Here is a 14,746-nt window from a genome sequence, read left to right as displayed (position 1 = left end):
ACTGGTTTTTATTATTGTCTTAAAAAAAAACGGTTAAACGGTTTCGGTTTTTGTCTTCAAAAAAACCGGTTTATATTAAATTTTTATTTAGCATTTTTGAATTTTTATGCAATTATTTTATATCTTTTACGAAATATTGTCAAATGCTATAATTTTCAATAAAATAAATCAATATTTTTAAAAATTGTATCAGTTTTTCATAAACATGTTTAATTGAGGTTTAGAAAATATATTTCTTTAAAGCCGGTTAACCGCCTTACCAAAATAGGTTTGTCAAAAAACCGAAAAGTTAAAAAAACCGAAACCGGTGGAGTTTACAAAGATGAAAAAACCGGTTCACCGGTTTTCGGCTCCGGTTTTGGATACTTCAGATACAGATAGACAGATACTTGGGCTATGTCAGCCCAATTATGAATAAAAAATTCCGCGGGAGTTTGTTCCCCGGGAGTTTTTTCCCATTGAATTTGAATAGGAAAAATTAGAAAACTCCCGGGGAATTTTTATTCATAATTGGGCTGTATCAGCCCAATTAGTTTTTGGTTTTCTGTTATTACAACAAAGCTTTTATTCATTTAATTCCGAATTTACAAATAAATATTTCAATATTTGACTACGTAGTAGATTTACCTACTAGTTTGGACATCAACTTCTGTTCTTTAGCTTTGCGTTTCGCTTCTTTCTGTTTCTTTTTATCCTCCCTTTCCTTCTGTTCGAGCACCTCTTTGAATCGTTCATCCCTGGGATCTACTTTGTAACCAAAATGCCTTCGTACTTCTTCTATTAAACGCTCCCGTTTTTCTTTAGCAGCAAATGCGTCGGCCTCCTTTTTCAATATTCTTGAATTCAGTTCTTGTTTCCATAGTTCAAGTTTTTCAAGTTTTTTGTTGATTTCATCTTCACGTTTAAGTATTTCATCAACTTCGCATTTCTGTTGAAATTTATATTTTTCAATCATAGACTGTATTGTTTCAGGCTCAGCTAATTCCTCATAACGAGCTTTAGATATATTGTTAGTATTTGTATTGAAGCATATGCGGGGACTAACTCCACTATCAGAACCATAACGTCCGAAAACTTTCCTTTGATATTTTTCGGTTAAATGAATCCAAGAATTTGGCTCTTTGTAAGGACCTTTGTTGTGAAGCATATTTTGATGTTGTTTTAACAGGCCGGACTTGTTGCAGTTAATTGCATGATTCACACCGTTGTCAGCACTTTCATTATTTTCACCATTTGATTGATTTTCTAGCCTTGATAATTTTCTTTCATGATTTAAAAGAATTAATTTTATTTTATTATTTCGGCGAATTATTAAATTTATCATGTTGAGTAACAATGTGTACTAGTGATGTAAAATTAATGAGTATTTATGTGTGTAGATCAGTGTTGCCATTTTGACGCTTTTCGGGTATTTTATGACGCTTTTTTATGCTCGTTACCCTTTTATTTTTTCCAAATACCCTGTTTTAAAAAAGGGTATTTTTTGACGCTTTTTCCATATTTTGTGGCGCTTTTTGTTAAAACCATGTGATTTTGTAACAAATCAAACTTACTCCCTGTCTATCCTGATAAATTTTTATCATGATAAACGTCAAAATCGTTGTCAAGATAAAAAATTAGCAGGTATAGTCTTCATTTATTAGTATTATTGCTTCGTTATGACAAAATTGTTAGTGCTTTTGCTCAGACAACTTTGTATTGACAACAAACGTCATTAATTGTTATGATAAATATTTGTCAAGTATAGACAGGGAGTTATAAAATATCTGCGGGCTAATTACCGCAGTCGAACACGATCAGATACTTATTCGAATGTGCGTTTTTTTTAATTTTTGGTATTCTCTTATTTGATATCGAATAAAATGTATAGGAAATTAATTTCGATTAAAATCGTATCGTTCCAATTTTAGTACACAAAAAAATCCATAGGTTATATTTCCTAAAAATATGGTATAAATTTAACTAAGCGCAAGGGTAGAATGGAATTTGCAAAGTTTCTTAATTAATATAACTAAAATTTTAGATAATTTCATACATACACTTTTGCACCAAAAATATTTTCAATTGACAATAAAATAAACAAAAAAACTTCGAAGAAGATACCAAACATCAAAATGCTAATTCCAATAGTTATATTAACATAGTTTTTAGGTAAAGTGTATAGTTTGAATTACCTATTGGCATAGATAATGAAACTTAGTTTTTCAGTCTCATATAAAAAGAAATTACCTATGCAAGCTTAGTATATAGCCTCGATTATTTTTTTTTTGTGTATGTTCTGGTGATGATGTTGATTATTGAAAAGATGTATGTATGTCGTTTTTTATTGAATTGTTATTTTATTTTAAGGTTTTGTTTACTCCTAAGTAAATAATGAAATAAATAATTTAATTAAGAATTTATCATTGTTTTGAGTGTCAATTTTACCCGTTTTTATTGTGTTATTTGCAAGTGAAAAAATAAATTTTAAAATTTTTTTGTTAAAATTTACTTTTTTCTCTTGGCGCTTTTTACTCTTTTTTCGTAATTTTTTTACCCGTTTTTACTATACACTTGACGATTTTCTTCACTTCTAAAATGGCAACACTTTTATAGATTAGAAGGTGACCACCAAAGTTAATTAATAGGGTTTTTATAGGGTTTTTACACTAGCGCACATCTAACATCTACCATCAATTTGCAAAGATGTTAACACTGCAGCCACACGATCAAGTTTTTCTTGATAGTCTTTTACATATACTGTTTGTCAAAATTTATAAAAATTGAAAGCGGTGACGTAGGCAGCACGCAACTTGAAAACAATTTTAGTACAAATTGGACATAAAAATGTAATCAGCAGTTTTCTTGAATGAAAAATTGAACACCAACTTGAATGTGAAATTGAATGCAAGTTCGTTTCAATTCTTAAAAGTGTGAGTGTATTAGTAAAAAAGTGTGAGTGTATTAAAACTTGAAAGGCAAAAATTGATCGTGTAACCCCCAAGTAACATCTTCCCATAAGAATTACACAGGGCTGAGTGCCAACATCTTTCTACATCTTTAAAAAATGTTCATATCTCACTTCGTTCCACATAACATCTTTCGATTATTTTAGTGTCATCACTAATAAAATGGCATTTATATTAAAAAAAATGTAAACAAATATTTATATAATAATGAGGGTGACATTTTATATGCTTGAAATTTATTATTTTATTTAATTTGATAGTATAAAAAAGAAAACCAGTCTCAATTCATATTGTTTTCATAAAAACAATATGATTTTTAGTATTTTTGCAATTTTACTGATGGTAGATGTTGCAAGTGTGAACAAATCTTTCAAGTTTTCAACATCTTCCATACGTTTCGCCAAAATGTACGTAAGTGTAAAAACCCTATTATAGGGTATAGATAAAGTAGCGACAGTACTACAACAAATAAAACATTTACAGAAACAACATTGCATTGTAGAATTAGCAAGGTACAATTATTAGAAAGTATGCTCTCAATTATACATTCCCAATAACGTCAAACAAAAGAAAATTAAAAAATATAAAAAGGAAATGCCAAAAAAAATAATTGAATTTAAATTTTTGTTACGAAAAAATTCAATTTCATTCATTAATAATTGAAGAAAAACTATATTTTATTAAATAAATGTGTACTAATTTCAATTAAAACGTTAAAAATGTATAAAATATCGCGGTAACAAATTGAAAAAAGGTAAGTAATTAAACACATAGTTTGACGTTTTAGGGTTGAATAATGAAAACTCTCTCTAATAATTGTACCTGGTAACTGATTGTACCATGGTACTTTGTAAGTGAACTGTCAAAGTGGCCTGTTGTTGTTTTTGCTTTTGGGTTTGTTGTATTTTTCGCCACAACAACCACAAGTGACAACTCTACAACAAATCAACAACTCTACAACAAATCAACAACTCTACAACAAATCAACAATAAAAAAACAACATTAATTTTGTTTGTGTAAAAACTGGTGAGATTGTCAAAAACTGTTGACAAACATAAAAAGAAAAACAACAAAGAAAAAATGTTGACAATCTCACAAGTATTTACAAAGGAAAATGAAATAAACAGCTGATGACTTGTATACTTGTATAAATATCAGAGTACTCAAATAAACAAATCGAAACGTTTGATACAGAGTTCGAAAATAAACCGTACCTTATTCGTACTGTACATTTAAAGAACACATTCCCTTCATTTGTTTTTAGTGTTTGCGCACATGTACATATACAATATACCGAACACTACGTTTGTGAGATGATGTTCGTAAACACTACGAATAAGGTACGGAACATCTAGACATTCACTACCTCGTAGCGTTTATCTACTTTTCAAAATCTACGCTACGTGTAGTGTTCTTTTAGGGTACATGTAGTGAACTTTTTAGGGATGATTTTAGCGAACACGTAGTGAACATTTTAGGGTACATTTAGGTACCGATGATTTTAAAGTACATGTACGGTATTTTTCCATGTGTTTTTTGTTTGTCTGTTTCATTTAAGGCTGGGTTAGCCGACCGTTGATGTAATGTTGACTTAACGTAACACTTTAGTGCGATTATAGAACATTTAAAATGTGTCATATGTTTTTGACATAAACAAACAAATTTTAACAGCTGTTTGAAAGTGTTATCAACACAATTGTTTTAAATACTGTTCAAGCGATTTTATAATTTTTTTTTGCGATTTAAAAAAAAAATTATTAAACTTTTTCATTGTGAAGTGCTTCGAAGTGACTTCATATATGTTTATATTAACCCATTAGGAGACAATTATAAATATTATTTATTACCTTGTCATACAGACTTTATTTATTAAAGGTCCGATAACTTAAAAATTAATTAATATTGTATTGTACTTTATACTAAGGGCCATTATTACAACTTGCCTTTATGTTCGTAATAGTAATAGTTAACTTTAAGGGTACCTTTTTCTATTGCATAAAGTTTTACCTTCACTATTTCGAACATAAAGGCAAGTTGTAATTTGTTAATTTAATTTGTGAAACAAAATATTAATTTAATATTTTCAAACTTATTACTTTCGACTATTATTAGTATACATTTTATAAATGCTTGTAAGAACTAATTTGTATAAGTAAATATTACCATAACAATAAAAAGTTTTTTTTAGTAAGAATTGTGCTAAATTTCCCAATTATTGATAAATTCACTGACATTTATTGTTGTGGGATATGCTAGTTCCTTTGTCCCCTTTTACAATGCAAAAATTGAAAGGCAGACATTTTTCTCATTCTCTTTTGAACTAACCTAAATCTGTGTAATACACACTGTACCTCGTCAACCCTTTTCCCAAAAGGCTTTAGAAAAACTAAAGATATTATACAAATCAAACTATAGAGTCAATGAGAATTACAGACACTCATGCTTTATTTGTAAAAATATCAAAGCTTAAACAAAACATCAACAATAAACAGTGAGTTTATCTTTTCTTACATTTTGTTTTTTATTTATGTATTTACATATATTATTGAAATATTTAAAACATTTTTAGAACATTGAAAATATTGTTAAGCGTTCTGAGCATAATTATTTTTTATACAAGACTTTTAAAAACAACAAGTTGACAACACCGTTAGTAAATGTCACGTAGAAACGTAAAGAAATTCTGTTTTTAACAGGTTCAGACGTTACAGTTAAGTTACATTTTGTCACTATAACTGCTTTAACTACTTTACACACTAAAGACCTGCACAAGCTGTATTGTTTAACACGAAGACAATTGCCACATGATGCTTTTGTCATGTCATGTTATGTTCTTTTACCTACTTAACAGCAACACGCAAAGGCAATGTATATCAAAACAAAAAACAAACGCAGCATCATTTTAACAACATCATAACACACACAACATTAAAAAAATTAACAGATGCATGGATGACATGGAAAATAATTTCAAGTCATTTAAATCATGTATGAGGCCTTTTTTGTATGAGATGATTTCAATTCACTTGTAGTATTTATTGTGTGCAATAAGAAAAAATCTATATTAATATATAAATGTCTTTGTAAGTTTGTTTATTTGTTTGAGCATCACGCCTAAACGGCTGAACCGATTTTATTGAAATTTGGAACGTAGATAGATCCTTACTGGGAAGCGTCAATAGGCTATATATTTTTTTACTACGACAGGGCTAGCGAAGCGCACCGAGTCAAGCTAGTTGACTATAAAAATACAACTGAAATTTATATTTATATTATATAGTAGGTCAAAATAAAAATACGAAAGTACACCAATGGGTTTTTTCAATGTTGTTTTGGAAAATTTTACAATATTTAGTAATATTACCTGTTATATTATTACTTTAAAAGGAATACGTGGAATATAAGCCATAAAATGCCAATAATTTTCATGGAATTAAAAATGTAATGTGTTTCACATACATATTTTAAATACTAGCTGACTTAGGTACAACCGCTCGAATATTATTAACGGGACATTTAATAATTACATTGCTAAATAAAATAAAACTTCATGAACAAAGCCAATTGGCCAATTAGACGGTGTTTAATTAAAGAAAATTAAATTAATGTATAAATCCTTAACGGTGAAGTTTATAATATATTTAATGATATTAAAGACAAACGTGTTTATTATACTCGTTGTAAAAACGTGTTTAAATTTAATGAAGTGTCTCTGAATCGTTCGCGGCATAATTGCTACAAAAATATAAATCTACGAAAATGATCCAATGGAACAAAAGAAACTGCCCAACGATTTGAAGAAAAAGTGTAGGGCATTTATTGCGTAACTTCACAGAATTTTTTTTCCTATTTTTTGTTTTCAAATAAAATCTAGAAGGCTTGAACAAAATTATTTAAATTTTCTAGTATAGTTTTATGTTATTCAAAAATGTTTGAAATTTTTCTTGGAAAATATTTAATTTTTTTATGATTTTCAGCTATACAATGAGAAAATATGTATACGTTTCAGACTTTTCTATACATTTAGAAATATTGGCCAATATTGGGATATTATACAAAAATATTTGAACTACATAATGCAATTTATTATAAAATAGCAACAAATTTGTGTAAAAAAATTAAAAATTTCCTTCATGTACAAATTAATAATATTTATGAACATGTTCTTATTCTGAATGAAAAAAGTTTGGAAAAAATTCATGTTCGATTAATAATATTTATTAAAAAATTCATTCCAATTATGAATTTCTTTTTCCTGTGTTACACTTTATTATTTATATTTTTTAAAAATCCTTATATTATTTGTTCTAAATATTTAAAAAAAATATATAATGCTAAATAGTTCTCAGATTTTCACAGTTCAGCAGTTATGTACAATTTCATTCTGCTATGCAATTTTATTCTGCCTAACAATGCGACACTTGTTAACATCAATTCAATTCAAGCTACCACACATAACAACAGCATCATCAATAGTTATAGACATGACATGGCACAACACGGTTTTCGCGGCGCGATGACATGGTACAACATGGTTTTTGCGGCGCGATGACATTGAACAACATGATGTGCGCGTCGACACAACAAAACAAAGTAAGACATTTTTCTACAAAATGTTGTCTTGTACAGGCCTTTATTACACACAATAGAAAGGATCAGCTGTTCCGTTCCGTTAAGGTTACATTACATTACAGTCGGCTAATCCACCCTTTACTTGTATTGTCTATTAGAAATATATGTATTTTTTTTTTTTTTTCATCATTTATTTATTGTATCTTCATTATTTAATGAACTAACAATAAGTGGTTCAAATCTTATATCTAATATTATTATTTAATTAGTCCAGCCAGTGCCGGACGAAAAAATTTTGTGTTCATGGTTGTTTTGGTTAAATTGACATTCTTCCTTCTAGATTAGGTCTGCTGTGTCCCTCCTTCTTAATCGAGTGTGGCCACGGTTATCTAATATGTTGCGGGTCAGCGGGTTTGGGTGAACTTCAAGTTTTTTTAAATATTTTTGTACGTTTTTCGAGATTTCAGTTTTTACAATGGGCACATTTAGATCTTTGTGTATATTCGCGTTTTTGATATACCAGGGGGCAACTGTGATCATTCTTAGAAACTTGTTTTGGCGTCTTTGGATCTTTTCTACATTTGACGCTGAGGCCGTGCCCCATAACTGTATGCCATAACACCATATCGGTTTTATGATCATGTTATAAAGTAGAAGTTTACAATCTAAACTAAGCGTGGAGTTTCTGCCAATAAGCCAATTAATTTGAATTGATTTCAATTTCATTTGAGTCAACTTTGCATCTATATGACTTTTCCATGTAAGGCGACGATCGAGATGTATTCCGAGGTATTTCACTTCCGATTGTTGAATTATTGTTTGGTTATTGATATGAATAGGGGGGCATGATTCTCTACGCAATGTAAATGTAATGTGTGTACATTTTTGCTCGTTGACTTTAATTTTCCATTGTTTTAACCATTTTTCTAATTCAAATATGTGGTTTTGTAAGTGACGAGACGCTTCTTGAGGGTTTTCATGAATGCTTAGAATAGCAGTATCATCAGCAAATGTTGATGTATGAGTGCGATTGTTAGTTGGCATATCAGACGAATACATCAAATATAAAAAAGGTCCCAGGATACTGCCTTGGGGGACTCCAGCTTCAATGGGTTGTGCAGTACTTAAAAAGTTTCCCTCTTTAACCTTAAATGTTCGACCAGTTAAATAGCTTTCCAACAGCTTATGTGTGTTTGCCGGTAAATTTTGACTCAATTTGTATATTAATCCAGCATGCCATACCTTATCAAACGCTTGAGAGATGTCGATGAAGAGTGCAGAACAGTATTTATTTTCTTCAAACGCTTTTCTCACCATATTTACAAGTCTATGGGTTTGTTCGATAGTACTGTGTTTTCTTCTAAATCCAAATTGATGATTCGGAATACAATTATTTTCAGTTAACATCGGGTACAACTTGTTCATAAGTATCTTCTCAAAAAGCTTTGATATATTAGACAATAGGCTGATGGGTCTGTATGATTCTACTTTTGTGTGATCTTTTCCCGACTTGGGTATCATGGTAACCAGTGAAACCTTCCATTCTGGAGGATAATATTCAAGTCGTAGTATAGCATTAAAAATAAAAAGAGTTATTTTTTTTGCTATCCGGGGTAGCTCCATAAGCATCTTGTTGCTGATCTTATCCATACCAGGCGCTTTCTTGGGGTTTAAATCAGCAATAGCATTTTCGATCTCTCGAATCTCAAAACGTAGGGGTACGGCTGCTGCAAAATAGGGTGCAACAGGTGGCAACTCAATTGCTTCGTTTGATGTGTTCGGTGTAAATACTTTTTTTAAATGATTAACAAACAGATTCCCTTTTTCAGTATCATTTCTTGCCCAACCACCACTTGAATTTCGCAAGGGGGACTTACATATAACGGGTCTTTTAAGATTTTTTGTTGCTCGCCATAATGAGTAATCCGATTGCGGGGTTGCGTCCAGGCTTTCTAAATATTTATTCAATGATTCCATTTTTCGAAATTCCAAGAGCTTTTTAAGTCTTTTTATACAATCTTTAAGCTTCGATTTTAGTTGGGGGATCTGTGCAATTGCCACTCTCTTCGAAATCTTCTTTTTTCATTTAAGAGCCGTTCGACATCTGCAGAATTAATTCTATTATATCTGAATTGTCGGGGTGTTTGGGTAGCATGTTGAGCAGCCATTCTGAGATTTTTATCGAAATTGATAAGAGAGTGATCGATGTTTTCTGGTGTTCTTAGCGGTATGTTTTCCGAGCAATGTGTACTGAGGTATTTTTTATATTTGAGCCAATTTATTCTTGTGCCTGCCATCGCTAAATTACCAGTCGGTGATACAATTTCTAGGGGGCTCAATAAAGTAATAATAGTGGGTGAGTGATCTGAAGATAGTTCCAGCGAGGATTCAATTTGAATCATTTCTCTAGGGATATTTTTCATCACGCTAAAATCAATAACATCCTATATTTTTCGTGGGTCAGTAGGCCAGTAAGTAGGTTGGCCGCTCGAAAGCACATGCAAACCCATTTTAGAAATTGAGTCGAACAAAACACGACCTTTAGGGGTAATCAGTCGTGATCCCCAGAAAGTGTGCTTAGCATTATAATCGCCAGCAGCCAGGAAACGGGGGCCTAGTGATTTAAAAAATCTATTATATTGACTTTCTGTAATTGAGAATCTTGGGGGTGAGTATATCGATGAGATCACTAAGTTTCTCTCTTAATTCTGGGTTCATATTTTCGTTTTGGGGTTGACGGACTTGCGGCTGAGTTTGGTTGTTTCTAAGTACATTTTCATATGTTACTTTGTTGTCATATGTCTGTTGCAACGGGGGGTAGTTCAAATTGATGTTATTTAATGGCTGAGCGGGGAAAATCTTTGGTTTCTGGCTTTGTGATTTTTTAACAATTGAGTAGACAGGACAACCCCTGTAGTTTGCTGTGTGGTTACCTCCGCAATTGCTGCATTTTTTTATTTTAGGATCATCTTTAGATTTGTTACATTGGGACGTGTTATGCAACTGCCTTGGTGTGTCCATATTCTTGGCAATTCATACATTGAACGGGGCCAAATCGTTTGTGTGGTTCTTCTACCGTAATTTTACGATGCAATAAGTACTTCAAGTTATATATGGGATGTGTTTCATTTTTTTCAGGTTTATGTCACCGGGTTCAAGTTCAACACGGAAGAGTGGTTGGGGTATTTTTTCGCGATTTCTAATATTTATCACATTTTTTGTCTTATAGCCTTTATCTTCTAAGCTTTGCTTTATTTCGAGTGGTTCAACATTACAGTCAATACCCTTTATTACAACTTGTAGACCCTTGCTTCCTTTCAGCTGATAAGTGTAAAAACTTTTCTTTTGAGTTTCAAAATATGTTACAACCTTTCTATAATCGTTTTCACTATTGACCTGTATTTTAGTTTCATGAATCGTGCCTTTCTTGATTGGGATTACGTAAAAAGAGTTCTCTCCTATTAATGAGATCAGGCTCTGAACCAGTGGATTCGAATTATTTTCTCTCAAGTAAATGGGGGGTGGTTTTGTAGAATGGATTTTATTTACTGGTTCATTAGTTTCACATTCCAGAATAGAAAAACGATTTTCATTGTTTAGTCTATGAGGTTCACTATCCTTATATAATTTGGCCAAGGGTGCCGCTTTCGAGGACTTGGGACTTCGTGCCCGTTTTAATACTGTAATATACCGGTCCATTCCAACCTGTATTTGGGATTTATTTTCATTATTTAATGGTTGACTAATCTTGGGTACAGCGCCGCTTAATGGGTTAATTTTATTTGTAGTTAGTGTGGTGGATTTCGTATCTGAAGCTGATATAGCTAGCATACTTTCAGGCATAGATAAAATATTTTTATTTTCTGATTGAGTTGAATTTTCTTTTGTTTGACAATCATTAGTTGTTGTCAATGCGGGGGAACAAGAACGAGCGCGGTTAACAGGTTTGGCTGTTAAAAACAAGTTGTCATCTATTCTTCTGTTTGTTTTGTTTATATTTTTTTCGTCTACATTAACTGTAACGTATGCATTTCTGCCGTTTACACTTAACCTTCGCTCACTGTTTTCGTTGAAGAGACTCATTTAAGAGTATTTGTAATTACTTTCGTTAACACTCTTGATCTTTATTTAATAGTCAATGCACAAAAAAGGTTCAAAAAAAGAAAAAAAAATATAAAGAATTTTTTTATTACTTATTTGTCTTTTAGTTGTTGTTTTGATTTTTTTATTAAATAATATTATTAAAAAAAAAAGCGTCCTTTCGCGTAAATAATAAACAGGTGATATTTATTTTCCGATAGATACATTAAAATAACGAGTTAACTCGGAGTAAAAATAAACACGTCCGAACTGAACTAGAACTGAATAATAACTGTTTGAATATATGTATGCCGTTGCTAAATTTTTCATTATTTCTGTGAGTAAATTTGTATGAGTTTTTAATTAATTTCTCCATTTCAATAATTTGTTGATTTATTTTAGTTCGTGATTTTTAGATATAAAATGAAGGCAAAATAGAACAATTGGATTGGCTTGAAAATTATTTTTACTAACAAGTTTGTGGGTTGCGTATGTATAGGTATCTTGAATAAAATATTTAAAAAAATGCAACTGAATACAAGAGAGCATTGTTGGGAAAAATTTAATTTTATTATACTACCTGTTTCAATCAATCCATTATTTTGGAAGCATTTCAAAAGGGTTTTTATGGTACTTGTAAAAATTGCCAATGCAAATTTCATGGAAAGTGTTTTTCAATAGATGTATGTACATAATTTATGATATTTTATGATACTGACAGCTGTAAAAAAGAATTTTTAGCTGTAATAATGTGTGGAAAACCCCAAACACGAATGAATGGTATTGATTTATTGCCTTTGTCAAACAAAACTCGTATATTTAAATTTTTTAATTCCCGCTCTATGTACAGTTCTCTATAACAATTAAAAATATAAATTATTTTTGATAAAAAATATTTATAATTATCTAAAAAATAAAAATCTTTAAATGATTTTCGATAATTCATTCCCATATTTTATTCAAGTCCTATTCAAAAGTAAAAATCTACAAACATATCCTAAAAAATTATAAAATTTTTCGCCACATAAAAATACGAAATGAATTTACAATTAAACACATTTATAAATACATATCTTTCGATTTTCTTACTTCTCCGACATAATTTTTGTATTAAATATATCTATTTCTGCCTTCATCAATACTCCACATGTTCAACAAAATCTTCGCTAAATGTACGCTAAAAAATACAATAAACGTAGTGAATGTGTACAATGTACCGTACCTTATTCGTAGTGTTTGCGAACATCATCTCACAATCGTAGTGTACGGTATATTGTTTATGTACATGTTCGCAAACTTTAAAATTTTTTTAAGGTATTTCGTACATTTTGTAGCAAATGTGTATGCGTACTGTACATGAAGATTTAAAGTACAGTACACTATCATACGGTATGTTAGTGTTTTTTTCGAACTCTGGTTTGATATCGTTTTGTTTTGTTCTTTGCAGTGAGTAAAACAAAAACCAAACATAAACAATGAGAATGATTGTCCCATTTTGTTATGTATTGTGTTTGCTCATGAGCGCAAACTGTACATTAATATAAACGTACGCAGCTAGAAAAGAAAAGAGTAAGAACAATATTGAAACATTCTGATAAAAAACGTTTAACAAACGTTTGGTAATTGTTACGGTTCGGTTGGACTGGCGAGGTTTCCAAATAGCTCGTTGCATGTATTGACCTCAGGGAGGTCCCAACCCTCTCACCAGCCGCGAATCCGCACAGTAAACAAAAATGAGTAAACATTAAACTACACAAAACTGACACTACACTCACTATACCACACGAAGAATGTCCAGGGACAGATGTTGGCCCCTATGTTGCCCTCCCAATCATGTCGTAGGCGCATCCGCTTTCCTTTTATCTACGACCCAAATGACCACATGACCACTTCTCCACTTACCTATCCATCATTGCCTGTACATTTTTAATTCAAGAAACCAAATTAATTATTAAAATTACAACATTATGGATTAGTAATACAAAACATAAAAACATATACCTATACAATTTTCCCTCAGCATTATTTTAAATATGTTTCTTTTTATTAAAATTTGTTTATATTGTTAAAACTTTTACTCCTAGATTCAAATTGGTATGTTTTCCTAAATCTAGGTTTTTACGACTATCTTTCCTATTCAATCTGAAGGAGCTTCCTAAGACGTTTACTAGATTTTACTTATTATTTCGCGCTCAGTTTGTGATCTAGTAAAGTTTTAAGATATAACTATTTTTAAATATTTTATTAAATATTGTTTCTTATTTTAGATTCGCTGGCTTTCGAGTGACAAGTGTATAAATTAATTTTTTCGCCTTTCAATAAAAACAGGATAATTGTTCAGTTTATTATCTTCTTTATTTTTCAGTTTATGATCTTATTAATTACACCTTTTATAAAACAGTTTGTATCTTTTTATTAACAGTTGTAAGCATTTAATTCTAAATTATTATAAACAAATTAATTTTTTCACTTTTCAATATTAAACAGGATTTTGGTTCAGTTTATTATCTTAGTTGTAAGTATTTAATTGTAAATTATAATAAACAGTTTGTATCTTTTTATTAACACTTGTAAGTATTTAATTGTAATTAATTATAAACAGTTTGTATCTTTTTATTAAGAGTTGTAAGTATTTAACTGTAATTTATTATAAACAGTTTGTATCTTTTTTATTTATAAATCTTTAGTAGTTGAAAACGAGCTTTTTACGCCGACACCACTATGTGGGTCTGAATCTGATCTTAGACTGACTTAAAATTTTGATTACTTAAAAAAAGACCCAAAACGTTTTGCCGAGTCTGCAAAATATCGCACACAAAAATATTGCTAAACCAACCAATCACATTAAAGCACACAATGAGGAGATCTGTAACAAGACTCCCGAAATTAATGTACAGAATTTATGCAAATGCAGTACTTCCAATGTGTGAACTTTGTGCAATAAATGCAGAACTATAAATGTGTGAATTTTGAATTTAAATTTAGAGACGAACGTATGCCCAATGCACAGCGTACGTTAACTACTCCCACCCTAAGATACAGACGTCCCCGTCTGTTCGATCTCGCGAATTACGTTAGTGCCTTCCGTCTTTTGGCTATCAAAAGCAAAACACAGATTGCGATCACCAGCGCGAAAAGTGAGGCA

At 30.8% G+C, this 14,746-nt stretch overlaps 1 protein-coding gene across 1 annotated transcript; it reads right to left on the bottom strand.

Moving 5' to 3' along the window:
* Window positions 1-533: 533 nt before the first annotated feature.
* CRIF (growth arrest and DNA damage-inducible proteins-interacting protein CRIF) lies at window positions 534-1,351 on the bottom strand. The gene has a single exon (XM_065503479.1). It carries the CDS (start codon window positions 1,322-1,324, stop codon window positions 611-613), a length of 714 nt encoding a protein of 237 aa, XP_065359551.1. The 5' UTR covers window positions 1,325-1,351; the 3' UTR covers window positions 534-610.
* Between the last annotated feature and the right edge of the window lie 13,395 nt (window positions 1,352-14,746).

The sequence above is a fragment of the Calliphora vicina genome, chromosome 3 (assembly GCF_958450345.1).
Source record: "Calliphora vicina chromosome 3, idCalVici1.1, whole genome shotgun sequence".
NCBI classification, from domain to species: domain Eukaryota; kingdom Metazoa; phylum Arthropoda; class Insecta; order Diptera; family Calliphoridae; genus Calliphora; species Calliphora vicina.
Note: the sequence above shows the minus strand (reverse complement) of the source record. Positions and strands in the feature narration are given on the sequence as shown.